Source organism: Oncorhynchus clarkii, chromosome 3, assembly GCF_045791955.1.
Source record: "Oncorhynchus clarkii lewisi isolate Uvic-CL-2024 chromosome 3, UVic_Ocla_1.0, whole genome shotgun sequence".
NCBI lineage: Eukaryota > Metazoa > Chordata > Actinopteri > Salmoniformes > Salmonidae > Oncorhynchus > Oncorhynchus clarkii.
In genome coordinates, this window is record NC_092149.1 from 52,464,136 (window position 1) to 52,490,421 (window position 26,286).

The 26,286-nt window shown below is 42.9% G+C and overlaps 1 protein-coding gene across 2 annotated transcripts in view; it reads left to right on the plus strand.

Annotated features, from left to right (window-relative positions):
* Nucleotides 1–1,936: 1,936 nt before the first annotated feature.
* Nucleotides 1,937–26,286, plus strand: part of LOC139397351 (protein TANC1-like) — a 224,846-nt gene continuing 200,496 nt past the window's right edge. Inside the window, exon 1 of one of the 2 annotated variants that reach the window (XM_071144111.1) lies at nucleotides 1,937–2,011. In XM_071144111.1, the coding sequence (XP_071000212.1) occupies nucleotides 1,951–2,011 (61 nt within the window). In that variant the 5' untranslated portion in view covers nucleotides 1,937–1,950. The remainder of the gene's footprint in view (nucleotides 2,012–26,286) is intronic. The other variant, XM_071144118.1, reaches the window with a different exon arrangement.

Sequence of the window (26,286 nt, forward strand, 5' to 3'; positions counted from 1 at the left end):
TATTCAGACCCCTTCCCTTTTCTTATCAATCTACACATAATATCCCACACAGACAAAGTGAAAACAGGTTTATAGAAATGTTTGCAAATCTATAAAATATATAAACATAAATACCTTATTTACATAAGTATTCAGACCCTTTGCTATGAGACTCAAAATTGAGCTCCGGTGCATCCTGTTTCTATTAATCATCGTTGAGATGTTTCTCCAACTAGATTGGAGTGCACCTGTGGTAAATTCAATTGATTGGACAAGATTTGGAAAGGCACCTGTCTATATAAGGTCCAACAGTTGACAGTGCATGTCAGAGCAAAAACCAAGTCATGAGGTTGAAGGAATTGTCTGTAGAGCTCCAAGACAGGATTGTGTCGAGGCACAGATCTGGATAAGGGTACCAAAACATTTATGCAGCATTAAAGGTCCCCAAGAACACAGTGGGCTCCATCATTCTTGAATGGAAGAAGTTTGGAACCACCAAGACCCTTCCTAGAGCTGGCCACCCGGCAAAACTGAGCAATCGTGGAAGAAGGGCCTTGGTCAGGGAGGTAATCAAGAACCCAATGGTCACTCTGACAGAGCTCCAGAGATCCTCTGTGAAGATGGGAAACCTTCCAGAAGGGCAACCATCTCTGCAGAACTCCACCAATCAGACCTTTATGGTAGAGTTGCCAGACGGAAGCCACCGCAGTAAAAGGCACATGACAGCCCGCTTGGAGTTTGCCAAAAGGCACCTAAAGGACTCTCAGACCATGAGAAACAAGATTCTCTGGTCAGATGAAACCAAGATTGAACTTTTTGGCCTGCATGCCAAGCGTTAAGTCTGGAGGAAACCTGGCACCATCCCTACTGTGAAGCATGGTGGTGGCAGCATTATGCTGTGAAGATGTTTTTCAGCGGCAGGAATGGGAGACTAGTCAGGATCGAGGAAAGATGAACAGAGCAAAGTAAAGAGAGATCCTTGATGGAAACCTGCTCCGGAGCGCTCAAGACTTCAGACTGGGGCGAAGGTTCACCTTCCAACAGAAAAACAACCCCAAGCATACAGCCAAGACAACGCAGGAGTGGCTTCGGGACAAGTCTGTGAATGTCCTTGATTGGCCCAGCCCAAGCTTGGGCTTGAACCTGACCAAACATCCCTGGAAAGACCTAAAAATAGCTGTGCTGTGACGCTCCCCATCCAACCTGACAGAGCTTGAGAGGATCTACAGAGAAGAATGGGAGAAACTCTCCAAATACAGGTGTGCCAAGCTTGTAGCGTCATACCCAAGAAGAATCGAGGCTGTATTCGCTGCCAAAGGTGCTTCAAAATGCACTGAGTAAAGGGTCTGAATACTTATGTAAATGTTATATTTCTGTTTCTATTTTTTATAAATTTGCAAAAAATTTAAAAACCTGTTTTTGCTTTGTCATTATGGGGTATTGTGTGTAGATTGATGATCTTTTTTTTAATTTGTATTAATTTTAGAATAAGGCTGTAATGAAACAAAATGTGGAAAAAGTGAAGGGGTCTGAATACTTTCCAAATGCACTATACATGCCTCTTGACTCAGATTCTAAAGATTCAGTGAATATATCCAAATGTTAGAATTTCATGAAAAGTGAGCTTAAAGACCCAAGTTCAGCAGCATCAATTTACATGTGGAATGTGGAGTATCTGACAAACTATTTTCCTTCATAACAAGATAGCAGACCTTGCCCGTTCTGTTTAATTATTAGATCATCCTTTCCGTGGTCGGCCCTCTAGAGATGACCTGCCGGATTGGGAGCGCTGTGGGAAAAATCTCAGAGGAGTGTCAGGAGAAGAGTGTATGAAATGCAGGATGCGTTATCATCAGCGTGTAAAGTTTCTGTAGACTCGTTCACTCACTCTCTGCCTGTTCTGCTCTCTCTTGAGTGTCAAAATGTTTTGTTTTTGCAGGGGGAGAGTGAGAGGATTCCAAGAATCAGACCATGTTCAAGGCAGTGCTGAAGAAGAACAGAGACGGAGGGAAGGGGAGCAAGAAGGAACCAGGTATGTTGAGTTATGACTGAACTGCTGCAACCACAATATGGTCACTTTGATCATTGTGCAGCAACATGTTTCCCTTAGGATAGCTTATTTCACACATAGACCTGTCTTAACCTGTCTCCATTATTTGTCTGGTTTTATGGCCATCTATGAATTGTTTAGACCTACTTTTTATTCAGAATAACAAAGGATATTATTGGAAGTTCAATGGCAATATCAAAGGGTTTGTCATAATAGGCCTACATAGTAATTTTACGCCTCAAGTTAAGAGAAAGAGAAAATATGCACATAGAGTTGAGAAAAAAGGACAAGAAATATGGCTAATTTCATTGCTGTTCATTAACATTTCATCATCTGAGCCAACATTTGTAGTGAGCAAGCAGTTCGAACATACACTATGTATGGTCATAAACTGGTGTCACTGCCACTGTCACTGTCATTGACCATTTGTCTTTGAGTCATTTGCTTGAGGCTCAGGGTATAGGCGTAGTGCACACACACACACACACACACACACACACACACACACACACACACACACACACACACACACACACACACACACACACACACACACACACACACACACACACATGTATAAGCACCATGGCTCCATGTTTTCAGTGTTTATAAACAGTCTGTATTGGCTGTAAGTAACCAATACCACAGTCTCTGTTTCAACATGTAAAATGTTGGACTAGAAAGGGGGCTAGGATAATGAACAGTTAGGCCTTATCATTGCAGTGAGAACAACGCTGGAGGATTTTGAACTGGTATAATATTTGACACCACTGTTATTGTCAGTTTGACATCCCCATCAGGATGCAGGTGTTGTTCTGGCTCGCCCATGTAACCTTTTGGATTATTAACCATTTTCCATTGTAACAGGGAATCCATTTTTTTGTGTGAGTCACTCAGCAGTGCTAATTCATTTCTGACTCACCTCTAGCAAACATAGACCAGGATCTATCTTTTTATAAACATGACATATGCTAATACAAGGCTATGTTCTCTGGTCTAGACTCTCCTACTATAGGAAGGAACAGTTGTAGCTAAGTAGCATAATAGGTACTATATAGCAGTACAGTAGTTAAGTATCTTCTGCTCATCTTTGCCTTGTCCAGGGGCTGTTTCATACAGTTGAGTCAATTTGCTCTTTTTTTTACGGGATCTCCTTGAGATCAGGCTGCGGCTTGCCTCTGTTAATATAACAGTCGACAAACTGTGAATACAAATAGACACTGGCTATCTTCCTTCTGTGTCAGGTTACACCTCTCACATCTCTCCCACACTCTCTCTCAGTATGCGTCCCAAATGGTACCCTATTCCCTATGTAGGGGCCCTGGTCTAAAGTAATGCACTATATAGGGAATTTGGGACACCCCATATGACAGTAAGAGCCACAGTTCAGGACTGTATGAGGAATGTAACTGCAGGCCCTTACTCTGAACACATATCCGTTGACTTGGGACATTATACTGTACGGCAGGGTGGCCCGCGTGTGATTTTTAAGCAAAGAATATAATATCATTATTATTATTTTTATGACATTTTATTGTTGGACATAAAATACTATATAAACACCAGCTAATTTTCACTTTGGAAATCTGTTCCAAAGTATTCCCATGCATAGTAGACAGATATGTGATAGTATACAAATGTACGCAAGGTTTGAAATGATGATGTTTTAGTCAAATGTTATATCTGTTTTGCAGTCTACAAATAATTTGTAATTATGTTTCGGTCCCCTGACTATCTGCTCAAGAAAAAATCATCCCACGTTTGAATCTAGTTGATGATCTCTGCTTTAGAGGCAATGAATCACAGTAGTCGGCGATACAGTAGTCTCCCGCAAGGGTTACTATGATACTGTCATTTCTAGTTTGCAATCTTGAATAGCGATGTTGAAAGCCAATGTAATGTTTTCAGTAAAGGTGTTGAAACCTGTCTAACATGTTATGAATCAATCTCTGATTACCAGACACCCATTGTGTGTCAGCCTAGTCAGTCACCACTAGGGTTGCAAAGGGTCGGAAACTTTCCGTTAAGTCTCCGGAATGTTTCGGAAATTTTCCAATGGGAAGTTAAGCCTGGGAAGTTGTGGAATTTAGCTTAAATTCATCAAAAAAGTTAGCTTATAACAGTGAATATTTTTTGGGGGGATACACATAAGACAATTCTTGGTCTTATGGCATATTTTGGTTTAACTATCCCCAATTCAATGGAATTGCAACCCTCTGCATGCACAGCTCATTCTTCCATCACATGTGCAGTGCACTCTTCCATCACATGTACAGCTGATTCTCAAGATCTTGCACACTAATGAGATGCTATTGAGCCCACACTACTACACTGTCTGAGCCAAGGACTACATGCTTTCTGGTAATATTTGATTACAATACTGGGTGGGGTTAATGTATTTTATGTGACATACATTATATTTTGTTAACTAGTAAATAGTAGCCTACAGCAAAGTGTATTTAAATAATGTCTAACTTGTTAATGATTTCTGCTAGTTAGTTTTTGCTACCATGTAGGTTTTAGCTTGATTGAGCCTGCTAACTGAGGAGTGTTAATTCACCTGTTTCCATACATGTTTCTTTTTAAAACATTTATCTTTACAAAGGATTTGTTTAATCTAACTGCTTAATTATATGTATGTACATGGAATTGTATTTATTTATTTGTACAAATTTTTTTACTAATCTTTACAGGAAAATGTCACAGGCACTATCTGATATGTGGAGACATTCCACTGCAGCTAATGTAGAAGGAAAAGCTGTGTACATTTGCAAATACTGTGCCAAATCATATGTGAAGAATGCAGCAAAGATGCAGAATCATTTGGCCAGGTGCATAAAGTTCCCTCAGCGCTCACAACAAGCAACCTCTGACAAAAGTCCCTCTACTTCTATTAGAGGTGAAAATGATTAATCAGACACCATATCGATAGCAACAGCTCATGGTCGTCCGGGAATCAGAAGTTTTTTTTGACTCAATAGAGGAACGTAGTAAGAGAAATGCTGATGAATGTCTTGCTCGAACTGTGTATGCAACTGGTTCACCTCTGATGCTCACAGGCAATGTGTATTGGAAGAGATTTCTGAATGTTCCTCACCCAGCATACACCCCTCCAACCAGACATGCTTTATCTACTAATTTGCTGGATGCAGAGTTCAACAGAGTTCAAGTGAAGGTCAAGAAAATTCTAGAGAAAGCAGACTGTATTGCAATCATCTCTGATGAGTGGTCGAATGTTCATGGGCAAGGAATAATTAACTACATCATCTCCACCCCTCAACCAGTATTCTACAGGAGCACAGACACAAGGGACAACAGACACACCGGTCTCTACATTGCAGATGAGCTGAAGGCAGTCATCAATGACCTTGGACCACATAAGGTATTTGCACTGGTGACAGACAATGCTGCAAACATGAAGGCTGCTTTGTCTAAAGTGGAGGAGTCCTACCCTCACATCACACCCATGGCTGTGCTGCTCATGCATTGAATCTGCTCCTCAAGGTCATCATGGCCTGAAAACAATGGATACAATCTACAACAGAGCCAAGGAAATGATTAGGTATGTGAATGGTCATCAAGTTATAGCAGCAATCTACCTTACCAAGCAAAGTGAGAAGAATAAGAGCACCACATTGAAGCTGCCGAGCAACACCCATTGGGGTGGTGTTGTCATCATGTTTGACAGTCTCCTGGAGGGGATGGAGTCTCTCCAAGAAATGGCCATATCACAGTCTGCCGATATGGACAGCCCTATCAAGAGGATCCTCATGGATGATGTATTTTAGGAGAGAGTGGTAAAGCAGCCTGAAACTACTGAAACCTATAGCAGAAGCCATTGCACAGATTGAGAGAGACAATGCCATCCTGTCTGATGTTCAGATTCTGCTTGCAGATGTATGAGAAGAAATCATTACTGCCCTGCCTACTTCACTGTTGCTCCAAGCAGAGGAAACTGCAGTTCTGAAGTACATCAAAAAGCGTGAAGACTTCTGCCTGAAGCCCATACACGCCGCAGTGTACATGTTGGATCCCAAGTATGCTTGCAAGAGCATCCTGTCTGGTGCAGAGATCAACAAGGCCTATGGTGTCATCACTACTGTGTCGCCACCTTGGCCTTGGATGAGGGCAAGGTTCTTGGCAGTCTGGCGAAATACACTTCCAAGCAAGGGCTTTGGGATGAATATGCAATATGGCAGTCGTGCCAACATATCTCATCAGCCACCTGATGGAAGGGACTTCTTGGATCTGAGGCTCTTTCCCCTGTTGCCTCCATCATCCTCCAAATCCCACCAACATCAGCCGCCTCAGAGCGCAACTGGTCCTTGTTTGGGAACACACACAACAAAGCACGCAACAGGCTGACCAATACAAGGGTTGAAAAATTGGTGGCCATCCGGGAAAATTTGAGGCTTTTTGAGCCTGACAACGAGCCATCCTCAAGAAGGTTGGAAAGTGACAGTGAAGATGAGGCCTCAGAGTCTAATGTTCAAGAGGTGGACATTGAGGAGGTCCAGGGAGAAGACATGGAAGCCTGAGAGGAAGACAACCAAAGCTTTAGTTTCTAGACTGTCATTTTACAGATGTATGTTGAAGACATTTTTTGGAGATGTGATGGATCATTAGAGATCATTCAATATTCCCTTTCTTTTGTTGTTCAGTATAATCATCCCATGTGAAGAGTCAACTAATTTAAATAAAGTTAAATTCGTAACTTATTATTTTTTTAATATATATATTGGAAGGATTTAATCATTTGCAATTATGTCTACTTATGATAAGGTAAAATGTTTATATTTCTGTCTCCATATGATATGGTAAATATATCCAATGAAAAAAACATCTACAGTGCCTTGCGAAAGTATTCGGCCCCCTTGAACTTTGCGACCTTTTGCCACATTTCAGGCTTCAAACATAAAGATATAAAACTGTATTTTTTTTGTGAATAATCAACAACAAGTGGGACACAATCATGAAGTGGAACGACATTTATTGGATATTTCAAAAATTGGGCGTGCAAAATTATTCAGCCCCCTTAAGTTAATACTTTGTAGCGCCACCTTTTGCTGCGATTACAGCTGTAAGTCGCTTGGGGTATGTCTCTATCAGTTTTGCACATCGAGAGACTGACATTTTTTCCCATTCCTCCTTGCAAAACAGCTCGAGCTCAGTGAGGTTGGATGGAGAGCATTTGTGAACAGCAGTTTTCAGTTCTTTCCACAGATTCTCGATTGGATTCAGGTCTGGACTTTGACTTGGCCATTCTAACACCTGGATATGTTTATTTTTGAACCATTCCATTGTAGATTTTGCTTTATGTTTTGGATCATTGTCTTGTTGGAAGACAAATCTCCGTCCCAGTCTCAGGTCTTTTGCAGACTCCATCAGGTTTTCTTCCAGAATGGTCCTGTATTTGGCTCCATCCATCTTCCCATCAATTTTAACCATCTTCCCTGTCCCTGCTGAAGAAAAGCAGGCCCAAACCATGATGCTGCCACCACCATGTTTGACAGTGGGGATGGTGTGTTCAGGATGATGAGTTGTGTTGCTTTTACGCCAAACATAACGTCTTGCATTGTTGCCAAAAAGTTCAATTTTGGTTTCATCTGACCAGAGCACCTTCTTCCACATGTTTGGTGTGTCTCCCAGGTGGCTTGTGGCAAACTTTAAACAACACTTTTTATGGATATCTTTAAGAAATGGCTTTCTTCTTGCCACTCTTCCATAAAGGCCAGATTTGTGCAATATACGACTGATTGTTGTCCTATGGACAGAGTCTCCCACCTCAGCTGTAGATCTCTGCAGTTCATCCAGAGTGATCATGGGCCTCTTGGCTGCATCTCTGATCAGTCTTCTCCTTGTATGAGCTGAAAGTTTAGCGGGACGGCCAGGTCTTGGTAGATTTGCAGTGGTCTGATACTCCTTCCATTTCAATATTATCGCTTGCACAGTGCTCCTTGGGATGTTTAAAGCTTGGGAAATCTTTTTGTATCCAAATCCGGCTTTAAACTTCTTCACAACAGTATCTCGGACCTGCCTGGTGTGTTCCTTGTTCTTCATGATGCTCTCTGCGCTTTTAACGGACCTCTGAGACTATCACAGTGCAGGTGCATTTATACGGAGACTTGATTACACACAGGTGGATTGTATTTATCATCATTAGTCATTTAGGTCAACATTGGATCATTCAGAGATCCTCACTGAACTTCTGGAGAGAGTTTGCTGCACTGAAAGTAAAGGGGCTGAATAATTTTGTACGCCCAATTTTTCAGTTTTTGATTTGTTAAAAAAGTTTGAAATATCCAATAAATGTCGTTCCACTTTATGATTGTGTCCCACTTGTTGTTGATTCTTCACAAAAAAATACAGTTTTATATCTTTATGTTTGAAGCCTGAAATGTGGCAAAAGGTCGCAAAGTTCAAGGGGGCCGAATACTTTCGCAAGGCACTGTACATTTAAATGGTATTAATATTAATTTGCATACATTTTCACTAATTCCCATATATTCCTGTTATTTCCCATATAGTCCTGTTTATTCCAACGGAAAGTTTCCACCTCTGAATATTCCCCAAAATCTGCAACCCTAGTCACATTCAGAGGCGAACACACACAGGACTGCTTGCAGTAGCTGAGCTGTTGGATGTAAATGACGGGAATAAGCTACATCACCATTTCCCCCCAGCTCTTTCCCCAGTTAGATGCTATCCATCAAGCAAAAGCAGGTCTCGCTCCCTTTCTCACGCTGGGACAATAAAAGTCAGCCACTCCTCTCCTCTATTCAGGGCAGGACAGATGAGCTGCCTCAGCCTTTGATTTCTTGGTGGCAGTCATTAGTGGTGGTCATTCAGTCACTCTCTTGTCCTTATAGATGGGGTCACTCACTAAAGCCAGCAGGACCTCCGGCAGTAGGTAGATATAGAAAAAACAAATGGTAATTTTCAGCATCGTTTTAAGTGACTAGCAGAGAAATTCCAATTCCAATTGTTTCAATCTGTAAATCAAGAATTGGCCATTCATTGGAATGAAAGAGTAGTAGCAACAAAAAGGCTCTGGTTTTAGATATTCAATTATTACTCTGTAAATAAATGTTACATTTGTGTAATAAATGGGATACCAGGTATTTGATACTTCTTTATTTCCCCTGAAAAGATCCATTTGTTTGTAAAGAATAAGAATAAGAATAAGAATAAGGTTAGTAACACAGTAGTCCTGGAAACGGTCATACTAATCAGAACGGGTACACTGCAGAATATCAAGTGCTCTCCGTGCCTCGATTGTAACATATTGCACATAAAATATTAAATGAACAGTCTGTTCTGCTGTGAATAAAGATTGTATTATGCTTCCAAATGGTATTGGACAGAGAAATAATGCTTCAATCTACCATCTGGTCCGATACAGTTGAGTCAAAATTCCCTTTTATTTTGTGAAAATGTGATTTTTTCCTCATGGCACATTCATATCTAACTTATGCACAAAGATGAGCTTTTATATCGGAATTGGATATGACTGGATATGGGATATTGCTTACTGCTGTGTTTGGAATTGTTTCAGATATTGGATAATGCTTACTGCTTACTGCTGTGTTTGGAATTGTTTTGAGCACCCCCCCCAATTCCTCATTTAACTCATCAAATCTATTTGTATTCGTTATGGATGGGTCACAACAGTCACCATTGAGACAGCATTAACCAGTAGAGCATTTCTAGAGAAAACATGACAGAGAGACCAGCAATAATTCAAGTCAACCCCCATTCCCTGTAAAGAGAATGACAGCAATAAATGCTTTACAAAAGCATATCAAAAGTCCACAGAGAGACATGTCATGGAAATTAGTGGCAGGAAAAATCTTGATAATTGTATAATTGCATGATAGCTGGGCATATGTTCCTCATAACATGGTAGCTGTGGTCTGGAGGCAACTTAAAAGGAGTCAGGGAAACTTGGCCCCCGTACCAGACGGAGCGCAGTCATTAGGCTGCCTCTAGGAGCCCCGGATTGCCAGGGTCCACAAACACACCATTTGCTAATTCACTCCTTCCCCTTCTTTACTCCTACCACTACTCCACCTCATCAAAATCTGCTGTACGGAACTGGCCTTTTTAATCCCTTCTAAGTACACTTTTTTTTATGGTCTGGCATTCCGGAAGTGGGATACTGGTTAGCTTTGGCCTCTGGACTTTGATGTGAACACTTTATTTAAAAAGGTCACATTGCCAGTAGGCCTCACTGACGTTTATGGATTTGAGGCTCAAGGCACCGGGAGCTCAGTGGATTATGTAGTTGTAAAATTAAACTTGTCTGGATTAATTGGTATTCTCTTTGAGGATATACGCTGTTTTTATGGAGAGTTCCTCCTGTTAGCCTCTTAACAGCTAGGAGGTGCAGTTGGCAGGGTGCACAGCAGCAACCATAAGGGCACAATATGGGTTTTTAAAGGAGAACTCTTGAAGAAGCACTTAGGAAATTGGTATGGCCAGCATGGGAGATATTTCACTTCGTAATATCACATTGAAACATGACATTGACATTTCACTTTAGCTTCTACTGCCAAATCAATTTGTCCTTGAGACATTTTCAGAGTTAGAGTATTCCTATCTGTGTGACAACCTGTAAAATAGGCTTACATGCCTTTCGTCTGTCATTAATTATTGGCAAGAGGCTTTCAACTACGTCTAAAGATACGTAGTGGCCCATATTTTTGAAAGTCCTAACTCTGATGCATTGAAGGTGTTATGTATTTTATGAGTTGGAGATGGAGCGAAGCTGAACTGCGGGCCCTATCTCGTCCCTCTGGCAGACTAGAACCACATGAAGAGAGTCTAATGTTTCAGTGTACTGTCTTCCCTCTGAGATTTAGCACTCTGTCTTTGGGGAGCGCTACAGCTACATACCTACATCCCTTCAGCGTTTCGTTCCTCACAGCAGGACCCTCAAGCTCTATTCCTCTGATGTCTTACTTCCCAGCGCAGAGACCGCTTACTTTCTAGGGTAAAGTTTTACCTTTACCTTCCAACTGTTCTGTCTGGGGAGTACTACTTTCACATTCCACCAGTTCCCTCTCTCTTAATGTAGTGATCAGAGCCCAGAGCCAAGGGTAACTGACTGTGAAGGCTCAGGCTGTGTGGGCTGGACTCACATCCCTCTTGCGGCTCCCAGCTCTAGATATAGCTCTATCTGCTGAGCTGGAGGAGACAGCCAGCTGCCAAACAGAGCTGTCTGTTTTGGCCAGTGTTAATCACACTAGCATGTCCTTGCCTTGTACTCTCTGGGGCGGCTAGGCTAAACTGCCTCAGCTACTCCTCACCACTGACTCCCTTGCCCGCTACCAGTTGGCAGGAGCCCTACGAGCTCGGCCATACGCCAACACACCGGCCAGCTAGTCAGAGGAAAGTAAGAGTCAGTACAGAGTGGGCCCAAGCACACTGCCCTGGCTGCGCTAACCACTAGTCTGGAAAGCGGAGACAGTATCCACAGCAAACTGAGCTTTTTCATTCATCAATAATGTAGGCTACAGGTAGTGAACCTAGCCCTACACGTACCCAATTTGCTGACTCGTCTTTGTCAGCAGTTGTGGGGCAATCTTACTTCACTAGGCCTACCTATACAGTGTAAAAATCTTATATTTGTTATATTTTACTGTACTACATAGCAGGGTTGGGGGCAATTCCATTTAAATTCCAGTCAATTCAAGAAGTACACTGAAATTCCAATTCACTTCAATGCTTTTCAATTAGGACATTTTGGAATTGGAATTCGGTTTTCTGAATTAAAGGAGTTGGAGTTGACCCCAACACTGCTACATAGTATGTTATCATGCCATTGTATTTCGAAGTAAATGTGTTATATAATTATGACTTTATCCTTTTTGATAGGCTAAGTCACATCTTGCTCATGTGGAGCAAGACGTGGAGGACTTGGAGGACTAAACATGTCTTACTCCCACTGATGTGTTCAATTGCATGGACCATCTATACTATGGCTCAGTTGATGATAACGCCTTGCACATTTACAGATTCCCAAGCAATTGGAATGCACTTCATTGATGTTCCTGTCATCTCATCAGATCTGGCATAGCATCCAGCCAGAGACTGAGGAACATGGCCACCGACCTTTCCTTCAAAGAGCTCCCACAGCAGGCGGTGGTTTTGCTCTTCAGACCAAAATCCAATTGATGTAAACCACATTTAATTGAGAGGCTTACGCAAAAAGTAAACTGTGACAAGAATGTACCACTTTATTACTTCTGCTTCTTTCTCAAGGACACTGTTCTTTAATATGAGCAATGTTTAATCAGGACTTTGAGCTCCAAAAGGCAGCTTGTCCCATGTCATTTATCTCTCAGGAAATTAAAGATTAAACAAATATAACAATTCTGCCGAACACTAATGAGTGCACATGTGTGTGCGTGCGTGAGTGTGTGTGTGTGGGGGGGGGGGGGGGGTTAGGGTTGTAAAGCTAATTGTAATTTACCAAAGTTACCTAAATTTTGGTAATTAACAGAATTTATGGCAATCTATCGTAACTTTGGTCATTTATACTTGAATAACGTTAAAAAAATGTATTAATATATAGTATTAATTTATTATATCTGTGTCCATATTGTCAATGAGTTTCTAGTTGATAGACCGTATGGTTCAAAAGAAAAGAAATTAATACATTTAAAAAGTATTTCATCAATGCCATAATTTTTTATTAACTATGCATCTCTTCCAGCTATTGACTTTTTTCATAACTGCCACCAGTTTGACGCCAAAACATTGACAACAAATACATATTGACAGTAGAATAAATACAAGTTTCTAAAAATATATATATTAAGGATATTTCATGCTTAAACCCTTATATTAAACACCTATGGTATTCACTAAATTGATGATTTATTTTTAGGACAATGTTTTACAGCTTTGTCATTCTATTAAAAAAATGTTTGCATCTTATTTATTATTTCATGTATTTTACATGTGATAAAGTCACAGAGGGCTAGATTATTACAGACACCTGTGATAATCTGAAGTACTCAAAAGGGCCACTAGATGTCTTGTGATATATTACATAAATCGTTGAAAGATACTGAAATTCTGGTTGTTTACTGGTAAACTTAGAAAGTTTCCAGTTATATACCCTCCTTTTGCTACCCTAGTGGTGGTGGTGGTAAGATGTAGGCCTCCACGTTGTTCTCTCAGCTGTGAGGGTGGCTGGTACAGGCTGTCTCGACAGAGCTTCTGTGTGTTTGGGACATCGGAGGGTATGCCTAGTTTGGTGATGGAGGGGCAGACAAAAGAGGAAAACACATGGCTGCCACTCAGGGCTGTTGTCATTCTAGTGTTCTGCTGTCCAATTTTGTCTCGGCCAAAGCCCTGAACATTCACAATATTGCAGTGATTAGGCCTAAAAATGTGTTATTCAAGTCAAACATTCCCCTGTAGAGTCAAATGAATTATTGACGCATGTTAAAAACATCCACAAAGGAGGAAAACAGGATGAAATCTTAAAGAATGGTTTTGTCTACTGTATCGTGAGAGAGATTCTGTATGTGTGAGGATTTCACTTGAACAGACATAGCAGAGATTCCTGCAGCTTTTCATATTTCTCTCCCCTCTTAAGACTTTGTCTGCATGATACATTTTCACTTCGCTATGGAAAACCTTCCCCAATAAACAGCATCAGCAGTTGTTTATGGACAGAACAGTTTTGCTGATTAAGCATGTTTGTCACAACTAAGCCTAAATTATTCTGTGAAAAGTGAATCTTAGTTTTAGTGGCTGCATACAAGGGCCATTATTTGAGTGGTTGAAATTCTATCCAGCAAATTGTGTCCAGAATTGTCTCCATACCATTGACATTTAAACATTGTGTTTTATGCTGTTGTTGCTGCCTAGTTAATGTAGACATGGTGAGCTTAGCCCTGTATTTTCCAAAATTTCTGTCAGGGAATTCATTTATTGGCCTGTATTCATATAGTGTGAGTGCTGACCTGTCCATGTAATCTTATTCATTATGCAATAGGAAAAACTGGTCCTAGATTAGCAAATCCTACTCTGAGACACTTTGTGACTATGGAATGACATAATACAGAACATCATTAGACAAGAACTGTCAAGGACAGAACTACAGTTGAAGTCGTAAGTTTACATACTTGGGTTGGAGTCATTAAAACTCATTTTTCAACCACTCCACAATTTTTTTTTCCTTGTTAACAAACTAACGTTTTTTTAAGTAGGTTAGGACATCTACTTTGTGCATGACACAAGTAATTTTTCCAACAATTGCTTACAGACAGATTATTTAACTTATAATTCACTGTATCACAATTCCAGTGGATCAGAAGTTTACATACACTAAGTTGACTGTGCCTTTAAACAGCTTGGAAAATTTCAGAAAATAATGTCATGACTTTAGAAGCTTCTGATAGGCTAATTGACATCATTTGAGTCAATTGGAGGTGTACCTGTGGATGTATTTCAAGGCCTACCTTCAAACTCAGTGCCTCTTTGCTTGACATCATGGGAAAATCAAAAGAAATCAGCCAAAACCTCCGAAAATAAATTGTAGACCTCCACAAGTCTGGTTCATCCTTGGGAGCAATTTTCAAATGCCTGAAGGTACCACATTCATCTGTACAAACAATAGTACGCAAGTGTAAACACCATGGGACCACGCAGCTGTCATACCGCTCAGGAAGGAGACTCGTTCTGTCTCATAGAGATGAACGTACTTTGGTGCGAAAAGTACAAATCAATCCCAGAACAATAACAAAGGACCCTGTGAAGATGCTGGAGAAAACCGGTACAAAAGTATCTATATCCTATATTGACATAACCTGAAAGGCCACTCAGCAAGGAAGAAGCCACTGCTCCAAAACCACTATAAAAAAGCCAGACTACGGATTGCAACTGCACATGGGGACAAAGATTATACTTTTTGGAGAAATGTCCCCTGGTCTGATGAAACAAAAATAGAACTGTTTGGCCATAATGACCATCGTTATGTTTGGAGGAAAAGGGGGAGGCTTGCAACCCGAAGAACACCATCCCAACCGTGAAGCACAGGGGTGGCAGCATCATGTTGTGGGGGTGCTTTGCTGCAGGAGGGACTGGTGCACTTCACAAAATTGATGGCAGCATGAGCTTGAAATAAAGCTGAAATATATCATTCCCTCTACTATTATTCTGACATTTCACATTCTTAAAATTAAGTGGTGATCCTAACTGACCTACGATAGCGAATTTTTACTAGGATTCATTGTCAGGAATTGTGAAAAACTGAGTTTAAATGTATTTGGCTAAGGTGTATGTAAACTTCTGACTTCAACTGTACATACATTTTTAAAAAGGCACACGTAGCCTACATATCACTGTATACACACAAACATTCTAGGTCTAATAGGGGAGAGGCGTTGTGTTGCTTAATCTGTTTTTTGAAACCAGGTTTGCCCTTTATTTGAGCAATATGAGATGAAAGGAAGTTCCATGCAATTAGGGCTCTATATAATACTGTACGTTTTCTTGAATTTGTTCTGGATTTGGGGACTATGAAAAGACCCCTGGTGGCATGTCTGGTGGGATAAATGTGTGTGTCGGAGCTGTGTGTAAGTTGACTATGGAAACAATTTGGGATTTTGAACACATTAATGTTTCTTATAAAAAGAAGAAGTGATGCAGTCAGTCTCTTCTCAACTCTTAGCCAAGAGAGACTGGCATGCATAGTATTTATATCAGCCATCTGATTACAATTAAGAGCAAAACGTGCTGCTCTGTTCTGTGCCATCTGTAGCTTAACTAGGTCTTTCCTTGCAGCACTGGACCACATGACTGGACAATAATCAAGATTAGACAAAACTAGAGCCTGCAGAACTTTATTTGTGTGGTGTCAAAAAAGCAGAGCATCTCTTTATTACGGCTAGACCTCTCCCCATCTGTGCAACCATTGAATCTATATGTTTTGACCATGACAGTTTACAATCTAAGGTAACGCCAAGTAATTTAGTCTCCTCAACTTCAACAGCCAAAACATTCATTACCAGATTCAGCTGAAGTCTAGCACTTAAGGAATGATTTGTACAAATACAATGCTCTTAGTTTTAGAGATGTTCAGGAACAGTTTATTACTGGCCACCCATTCCAAAACAGACTGCAACTATTTGTTAAGGGTTTCAGTGACTTCATTAGCTGTGGTTGCTGATGCATGTATGGTTGAATCTTCAGCATACATGGACACACATGCTTTGTTTAATGCCTGTGGCCGGGCATTAGAAAGAGTAGAGGGCCTAGAGAGCTGCCCTGCGGTACGCCACACTTTACATGTTTGACATTAGAGAAGCTTCCATTAAAGAAAACTCTTTGAGTTCTATTAGATAGATAGCTCTGAATCCACGATATGACAGAGGTTGAAAAGCCATAGCACTTAAGTTTTTTCAACAACAGGTTATGGTCAATAATATCAACGGCTGCACTGAAATCTAACAGTACAGCTCCCACAATCTTCTTATTATCAATTTCTTTCAACCAACCATCAGTAATTTGTGTCAGTGCAGTACATGTTGAGTGCCCTTCTCTATAAGCATGCTGAAAGTCTGTTGTTAATTTGTTTACAGAGAAATAGTATTGTATTTGGTCAAACACATTTTTTCCAACAGTTTGCTAAGAGCTGGCAGCATGCTTATAGGTCTGCTGTTAGAACCAGTAAAAGCCGCTTTACCACTCTTGGGTAGCGGAGTTACTTTGGCTTCCCTCCAGGCTTGAGGACAAAGACTTTCCTCTAGGCTCAGATTAAAAATATGACAGATGGTTATAGAGTCAGCCACCATCCTCAGTAGCTTTCCATCTAAGTTGTCAATGCGAGGAGGTTTGTCATTATTGATCGTTAACAATAATTTTCCCACCTTTCCCACACTAACTTTACAAAATTCAAACTTGCAATGCTTTTCTTTCATTATTTGTTTTTTATGCATGAATATAATTGCTCACTGTTTGTCGTGGGCATTTCCTGCTTAAGTTTTCCCACTTTGCCAATGAAATAATCATTAAAATAATTGGCAACATCAAATGGTTTTGTGATGAATAAGCCATCTGATTCGATGAAAGATGGAGTTGAATTTGTCTTTCTGCCCATAATTTCATTTAAAGTACTCCAATGTTTTTTTCCATCATTCTTTGTATCATTGATCTTGGCTTCATAATAAGCTTCTTCTTTTTGTTGAGTTTAGTCACATAATTTCTCAATTTGCAGTAAGTAAGGCAGTCAGATGTCCAGCCAGACTTATTATCCACTCCTTTTGCCCCATCTCTTTCAACCATACAGTTTTTGAATTCCTCATCAATCCATGGAGCCTTAACAGTTCTAACAGTCAGTTTCTTAACAGGTGCATGTTTATCAATAATTGGAAGAAGCAATTTCATAAATTCAGCAAATGCAGCATCTGGATGCTCCTCATTTATCACATAAGACCAACAAATATTTTTAACATCATCCACATGAGTCACAGCAAAATCTTTTGTATGATCTCTTACACAATTTTAGGCCCAGTTGTTGGAACTTTGGCTTTCCTGGTTATAGCCACTATATTGGGATCACTGCATCCAATGGGTACGGATATAGCTTTCGAAACAAAGTTCTACAGCATTGGTAAAAATGTGATCGATTCATGTGGATGATCTTGTTCCTGTAGTGTTTGTAAAAACCCTGGTAGGTTGATTAATAACCTGAACCAGATTACAGGCACTGGCTACAGTAACAAGCTTCTTCTTGAGCGGACAGCTTGATGAAAACCAGTCCATATTCAGGTCCCCAAGAAATTCAGGTCCCCAAGACCTCTGTTTATTTCACATACACTATCAAGCATTTCACACATATTATTTAGATACTGACTGTTAGCACTTGGTGGCCTTTAGCAACACCCCAAAAGAAAAGGCTTTAGATGTGCCAAGTGAACATGTCAGCGTCGTGTGTATAGGTGGCAGGGAAGTCAGGTGCAGGAGAGTCAAAATGTAGTGTAAATGGAGTCTTTTAATAAATGTCAACAGAACATGCTCCATAACACTAAAAAGTACGGACATGAAAAAAACATGGGTACGAGGACCCGTCGCGCACCAACACAACAAATAAACAACACTGACAATAAAACAATCTCTGACAAATACATGAGGGGAAACAGAGGGTTAAATACACAACAGGTAATGAATGGGATTGAAAACAAGTGTGTGGGAAGACAAGACAAAACCAATGGAAAATGAAAAATGGATCAATGATGGCTAGAAGACCGGTGACGAACGCCGAGCACCGCCCAAACAAGGAGAGGCAACAACTTCGGCAGAAGTTGTTGCAGTACCCCAGACCCTGTCCCCTGGTGCGAACACTGGGGCCTCACTGCGGCGACGGTCTGCGCCAATTTTCTGGCGCCTTATGGAAGGTGGACGTGGGCTGCCTCCCAGGTTTCCTCAGCTCGCCGAAACCAATTGTCCACCGCAGGAGCATCGGTCTGGCTCTGATGCCAAGGAGCCAGAACCGGCTGATACCCTAATACACATTGAAAAGGGGTAAGGTTAGTGGAGGAGTGACGTAGTGAGTTCTGAGCCATCTCCGCCCAGGGCACGAACTTCGCCCACTCCCCCGGCCGATCCTGGCAATAAGACCGCAGAAACCTACCCACATCCTGGTTAACTCTCTCCACCTGCCCATTACTCTCGGGTTGAAAACCTGAGGTAAGACTAACCGAGATCCCCAGACGCTCCATGAACGCCTTCCAGACCCTTGATGTGAACTGGGGACCCCGATCAGACACTATATCCTCAGGCACCCCATAGTGCCGGAAAACGTGTGTAAACAGGGCCTCTGCAGTTTGTAAGGCCGTAGTGAGACCGGGCAAAGGGAGGAGACGACAGGACTTCGAAAACCGATCCACAACGACCAGGATCGTGGTGTAACCCTGTGAAGGTGGAAGATCAGTCAAAAAAATCCACCGACAGGTGCGACCACGGCCGTTGAGGAACGGGTAGAGGTTGTAGCTTACCTCTGGGCAGGTGTCTAGGAGCCTTGCACTGGGCGCACACCGAGCAGGAGGAAACATAAATCCTCACGTCCTTAGCTAAAGTGGGCCAGCAGTACCTCCCATCAAGACAGCGCATTGTCCGACCTATCCCAGGATGACGTGTGAGCCCAATAGATCAATCGGTCACGGACAGCAGACGGAACGTACAGACGACCAGCTGGACACTCAGGGGGAGAGGGCTCTGCACGTGACGCCCGCTCAATGTCCGCGTCTAGCTCCCACACTACAGGCGCCACCAAACACAAAGCTGGGAGTATGGGAGTGGGATCCATGGATCGCTCCTCTGTGTCATACAGCCGAGACAATGCGTCTGCCTTAACGTTCTGGGAGCCTGGTCTGTAAGAAAGAGTAAACACAAAACGAGTGAAAAACATGGCCCACCTTGCCTGGCGAGGATTCAGTCTCTTCGCCTGCCGGATGTACGCCAGATTGCGGTGGTCAGTCCAGATGAGAAAAGGGTGTTTAGCCCCTTCAAGCCAATGCCTCCACACCTTCAAGGCTTCTACGACAGCTAACAGCTCTCGGTTCCCCACATCATAGTTTCGCTCCGCCGGGCTGAGCTTCTTCGAAAAGAAAGCACAGAGGCGAAGCTTCAGTGGCGTACCCGAATGCTGAGAGAGCACTGCTCCTATCCCAGCTTCGGATGCGTCCACCTCCACAATGAATGGCAAAGAGGGATCCGGATGAGCCAACACAGGCACCGAGGTAAATAGAGTCTTCAGGTGCCCAAAAGCCTTGTTCGCCTAAGCCGACCACTGCAAGCGCACCGGGCCCCCCTTTAGCAGTGAGGTAATGGGAGCAGCCACCTGACCAAAACCCCGGATAAACCTCCGGTAGTAATTGGCAAACCCTAAAAAACGCTGCACCTCCTTTACCGTGGTTGGAGTCGGCCAATTACGCACTGCTGTAATGCGGTCGCTCTCCATCTCCACTCCTGAAGTGGAAATCCGATGCCCTAGGAAGGAGATGGATTGTTGGAAGAACAAGCATTTCTCAGCCTTGACATATAGATCATGCTCCAACAGGTGACCAGGCACCCTGCGCACCAGGGACACATGCTCGGCACGTGTAGCGGAGTATATCAGAATATCATCGATATACACCACTACACCCTGCCCGTGCAGGTCCCTGAAGATCTCATCTACAAATGATTGGAAAACTGATGGAGCATTCATCAACCCATATGGCATGACAAGGTACTCATAATGACCTGAGGTGGTGCTAAATGCCGTCTTCCACTCATCACCCTTTCAAATACGCACCAGATTGTACGCACTCCTGAGATCCAATTTTGTGAAAAAGCGTGCCCCGTGCATTAACTCAATAACCGCATTGATCAGAGGTAGCGGGTAACTATATTTCACTGTGATTTTATTTAGACCTCGATAATCAATGCACGGGCGTAAACCACCATCCTTTTTTTTTCACAAAAAAGAAACTCGAAGAGATGGGTGAAATGGATGGCTGAATGAACCCCTGATGCAGGGATTCAGAGACATATGTCTCCATAGCCTCCGTCTCCGATGGCGACAGGGGATACACGTGACTCCTGGTATATGCAGCGTCTACCAGGAGATCTATCGCACATTCCCCCCATCGATGGGGTGGTAATTGAGTCGCCTTCTTTTTACAGAAGGCGAGAGCCAAATCAGCATATTCGGGGGGAATGCGCACGGTGGAGACCTGGTCTGGACTTTCCACCGTAGTAGCACCAACGGAAACCCCTAAACACCTACCTGAGCACTCTCGCGACCACCCCGTGAGAGCCCTCTGTGGCCAAGAAACAGTGGGGTTATGACAAGCTAACCAGGGTAGGCCTAGCACCACAGAATACGCAGGAAAATAAATAAGGAAAAGTCTAATCTTCTCCTTGTGACCCTCCTGCGTTATCATACACAAAGGTGCGGTTACCTCCCTGATAAACCCTGACCTTAATGGTCGACTATCTAAGGCATGAATAGGGAAAGGCATATCCACAGAAACAATAGGGATCCCTAAACTATGAGCTAAACTTTTATTAATGAAATTCCCAGCCGCACCTGAATCTACTAGGGCCTTATACTGGGAATGCAGGGGGAAAAAAAATCAGGAAAAGAGACCGAGACAAACATTAGTGCAACAGAGGGCTCTGGATGAGAATGGTGCCTACTCACCTGAGGTGATGCCAGAATGCTCTGCCTGCCTTCTCTATTCCCAGAGGAACCAACCCGGCACCGACCAGTAGTGTGCCCTCTGCGACCATGAATGGTGCTCGAGCGGGAACCCCCTCCGGTCTCCCTGCGCACCATCCCTCCCAATTCCATAGGTTCGGGAGAGAGGGTGCGGGAGGATGGAACAACCAGACCCCGATCTAGACATCCACGAGTAGCCAGCATGTTTTCCAGCCTGATGGACATGTCCACCAGCTGGTCGAAGGTCAGGGTGGTGTCTCTACAGGCCAGCTCCCGACGGACGTCCTCACGTAGACTACAACGGTAATGGTCGATCAGGGCCCTGTCGCTCCATCCAGCGCCGGCAGCCAAGGTCCTAAACTCCAAAGCAAACTCCTGTGCACTCCTCATCTCCTGCCTCAGATGATAGAGGAGCTCACCCGCTGCTTTGCAATTCGAATACTATCCGGAATTGGCGGGTGAACTCCTCAAAATGGTCTAACGCCGCATCCTCCTTTCTACACACAGCGCTGGCCCATTCCAGGGCTTTCCTGAGACGTGAGACGAGGCCGTAACTCTTCTCACGGTCAGATGGTACTGGGGAGACCGTGGCCAGATACAAGTTCAGCTTAAGGAGGAAACCCTGGCAGCCGGCAATATCTCCGTTGTATCCCGTGGGTAGGGATAAATGGATCTTCGGTTCCGGAGGGGAAAAAGCGGTCAAGGGAGATTCCGGTTGTGGTGGTGGTAGCGCTGGAGAAACTCCCTGTCTCTTCCAGCGATCCATATTCTGGACAATGCGATCCATTACAGTGCTCAAAACAGTCAATCGCCTCCGGACACATTCCTCCACCTCCATGGGCGTAGTGTCCTCTCCTGCTGACTTCATATTTTTTTGGTCAGAGATTCTGTCAGCGTCGTGTGTATAGGTGGCAGGGAAGTCAGGTGCAGGAGAGTCCAAATGGAGTGTAAATGGAGTCTTTTAATAAATGTCAACAGAAAATGCTCCATAACACTAAAAAGTACAGACATGAAAAAAACATGGGTACGAGGACCCGTCGCGCACCAACACAACAAATAAACAACACTGACAATAAAACACTCTCTGACAAAGACATGAGGGGAAACAGAGGGTTAAATACACAACAGGTAATGAATGGGATTGAAAACAGGTGTGTGGGAAGACAAGACAAAACCAATGGAAAATGAAAAATGGATCAATGATGGCTAGAAGACCAGTGACGTCGAACGCCGAGCACCGCCCGAACAAGGAGAGGCAACGACTTCGGCAGAAGTCGTGACACCACAACACTTCAATAACACTTGACATAAGATCTTCTCTAAGCATTACAGGGATATGGCTCTGAATATATACAGCATTTCTGTCTCTTCTATAAATGGATTTTTGTTTTAGATTCCGTCTCTCACAGTTGAAGTGTACCTATGATAAAAATTACAGACCTCTACATGCTTTGTAAGTAGGAAAACCTGCTAAATCGGCAGTGTATCAAATACTTGTTCTCCCCACTGTATATTAATATGGGCTATTTTCAGCCCTTTCCTGGGTAGCTTATCAGAGATCGACATAATATTGAAAAGAGCAGACAAAGCAAGAGAAAAATATATACATTCAGCAGTCCATTAATCAATTGGTGTATGTGCTGCGGGGTTGAGGCTACGAACCCATAGGCTTGGCTCTCTCATCCCTTCCAGGCTTCTGGGAGGGAGGGTGAACAATGAGTCTGTCATAGTGGATGTACACAATGTCCCCACGCGATCTGTCAGTTTTCATGGCTTGGATAAGTTATTTCCTCTTCTGGCGCACAGCTTCAGGATAGTCCTCGTTGAGGAAGATATATGTTCCTCTCAAGTTCTTGGCTCTTTCCAGTACAGCTACATTGTCTTTGAACCTCAGGAACTTGACCACTATCGGCCTGGGCCTATCACCTGGGCTGGTGGTGGGTTTTCCAGTCCTGTGGGCGCGCTCCACCTCAATCTTCCTGTGGTCCATCTTCAATTTCTGAGATCATTTCCCTAACTTTGTCCTCAGACTCCACCAGATCTCTTGTGGAGATTCTGCAATTACGTCCACAACCATGTTGTTTTGCCTTGATTGTCCCCCGAGAGAGTCTATTTTATCTGTTATTGTTATCATGGATTCACACACAAAACTGATGTCCTCTCTCAATGACTTACAGATTGTGTCATCTTGCTGTTCTCTTGTTTCAACTTGTCAAGCTGACCCTGGGAGATCTGCAAACTGTTCTTCAGGTCCTGGACCTCTCTGGTCAGGTCGTCCATTATTTTATTAGTAGAATCCACAAGTATTTGGACAATCTGCCACAAACCCAGGACAATCTGTGGTCCCAGCCACAATGGCTAACTGCGTCGCTAGCTTTGTGTTCAGCTAGCTAGCAGCTAGCTAGCACCTAGGTTAGTTGCGACGCCAAATAGCTCCTCAGACCCGTCCTTGGTCGGCAGGATCACTGGAAAGATACAAGAAGTCCCAGCAACTGATACCAACTGCGCCACGGGATCCAACATAAGAAGCTAGGTAGCTACCAAGAACTTTCCAATATACTTTTAAACAACAAACTTTCCAACCAAACATAACCGAGCTCTTCCTCGTTCCGCGTACAACAAAAAGTGACGATAAGCTGACAACGTAGGCTGTGTAGCGGTTAGCGGTTATGGTATGAGGGTTTGGCTAGGAGAGGTTTTTGCACCTTGTCACAGATAGCTGTTGTGCACTGAAGTCCACAAATGAGGGGGAAAAGGTGAGAGGAGGAGAGCGCGCGCAGATGCAAGAAGGAATTGTAAAATGAGCGTAGTGATGATGCAGTATGTGACTGCTCTGAAAGTGAACTGTGTGTGCTGGTGATCAGGGGTGTATTCATTCCTCTGGTTCTGTTGCAAAACATTTCTTAAACAGAAGTAAACAGGACCTACCAGGAGGGAGGGACCTTTCTGAATTTGTCCGTTAGTACTACTGTATGGTCACTGTTTTGCGAGCTCCAACCCAACTTTGCTATTTTGTGATTCTTTTGGCGTTTATATTTACTTTATTTTCACGAAATGTATCCGTTATCGTTTCTTATAAAGACAATAACTTTTTAACATCAGATTACTTATCTTATTTCGGCTTCGACTTCGACTCATCTGCCCTTGGCTCTTTCTGTAATTCTGACATAATTTTCAGGGTATCCAAGAGGAAACGGCTGTGTTACAGAGGCAAGGGAGGAGAAGTCCTGGCGAGATTAAGGCGAGGGGAAAACTGGCCACCTCTTCCCTCCATTCTATTGGCCACTTGATGATAAAATGGATGATCGTGGATTTGCTACCAACGGGACTGTCGTAACTGCAATATTCTCAGCTTTTTTGAAACATGGCTTTCGGACAAGATAACTCCATGGCTATCCAACTCGATGGATTCTCCATTCACCAAGCTGACAGGACAGTGGAGCCAGGGAAATAGATCGGGGGAGGGGTTTGCCTCTTCATCAACAACAAATGGTGTGTTGACGCGAGCACAGTGGAAGTCTCGACCCATTGTTCAACTGTCTTGGAATACCTGATGGTCAAATGCTGAACTTTCTATCTCCTGAGGGAGTTTTCAGTTGTTACTGTGACCGCTGTATACATTCCACCTCAGGAAAAGAAAAATAACAAGCTGGCACTTAACAAACTGTATGAACTTGCACCCAGAGGCTGCTTTTCTTGTTGTCCTTTTTAGTTTCACCATCATTAAGACACGTGATGCCCAACTTCCATCAATACGTCTCCTTCGCCACTAGTGGCGATAAAGTCCTAGAACACTGTTACTCTACCCACAAGCAAGCATACAAGGACCTCCCCCATTCAGCAAATCAGATCATGACTCCTTACTCCTGCTTCCTGTTTGCAGAAGCTCAAACAGCAAGCACACGTGACTCGGTCCGTTGAGGAATGGTAATCAGAATCAGAGATTATGCTACAGGACTGCTTTGTTAGTGCTGATTAGGATATGTTCCGACACTCTGCCGATAACATCGACGAGCTAATCACCTCCTTCACTTCATTAGGAAATGCATCAGCGATGTTGTCCCCACAGTGTTCCCCAATCAAAAACCATAGATGCAGTAGAGCGGGTCAAGAGCTTTAAGTTCCTCAATTGAAAACGTTTGGCATGGGCCCTCAAATTCTCAAAAAGTTATACGGCTGCACCATTGAGAGCATCTTGACTGGCTGCATCACTGCTTGGTATGGCAACAGCGCCACCCTCAATCGCATTGTGCTACAGAGGGTGGTGGGGACAGCCCAGTCCATCACAGGGGCTGAGCTCCATGCCATCTAGGACCTCTATATCAGGTGGTGTGAAAGGAAGGCCCGGAAAATTATTAAAGACTCCATAGAGTGTTCTCTGCTTCCGCGATACCAGTGCATCAAGTCTGACACCAACAGGCTCCTGAACAGCTTATATCCCCAAGCCATAAGACTGCTAAATAGCAACAACAAAAAATGGCTACATGGACTATCTGAGTGACCCTTGTATTTTATTTGTATTTTGGCACTTTATGAACATTCACAAGACTCTACACATTCACGTACACTGGCACTCCAACTCCAACTCAAACACGCATACACACACACATAATCATCATATTTAGACGTGGCCAAAAATATTTGCACCCTGGCACTTTTTCCTTGTAATTCACAATTTTCACTAAAAATAAGTTGACATTGAATAAAATATTTGTTCTCCACAATTCTTTATTTCACTGTTATTACAGAACCTTTGTTCTTCATTCAGAACGTAATATCCATTTAAGTCAGAAAATATATAGAAATGGCATTGACAAAATTATTGACACCCTAGACTTAATATTTGGTTGCACAGCCTTTGATCAAAATACCTGCAATCAAGCGCTTCCTATAGCTATCGATGTGCTTCCTGCACCTCTGTACTGGCATTTTGGCCCACTCCTCTTTTGCAAACTGCTCCAGTTCTCCCAGATGTGAAAGGTGCCTTCTCCCAACTGTTGTTTTCAATGGGACTCATTGCTGGCCACTTCAGAAC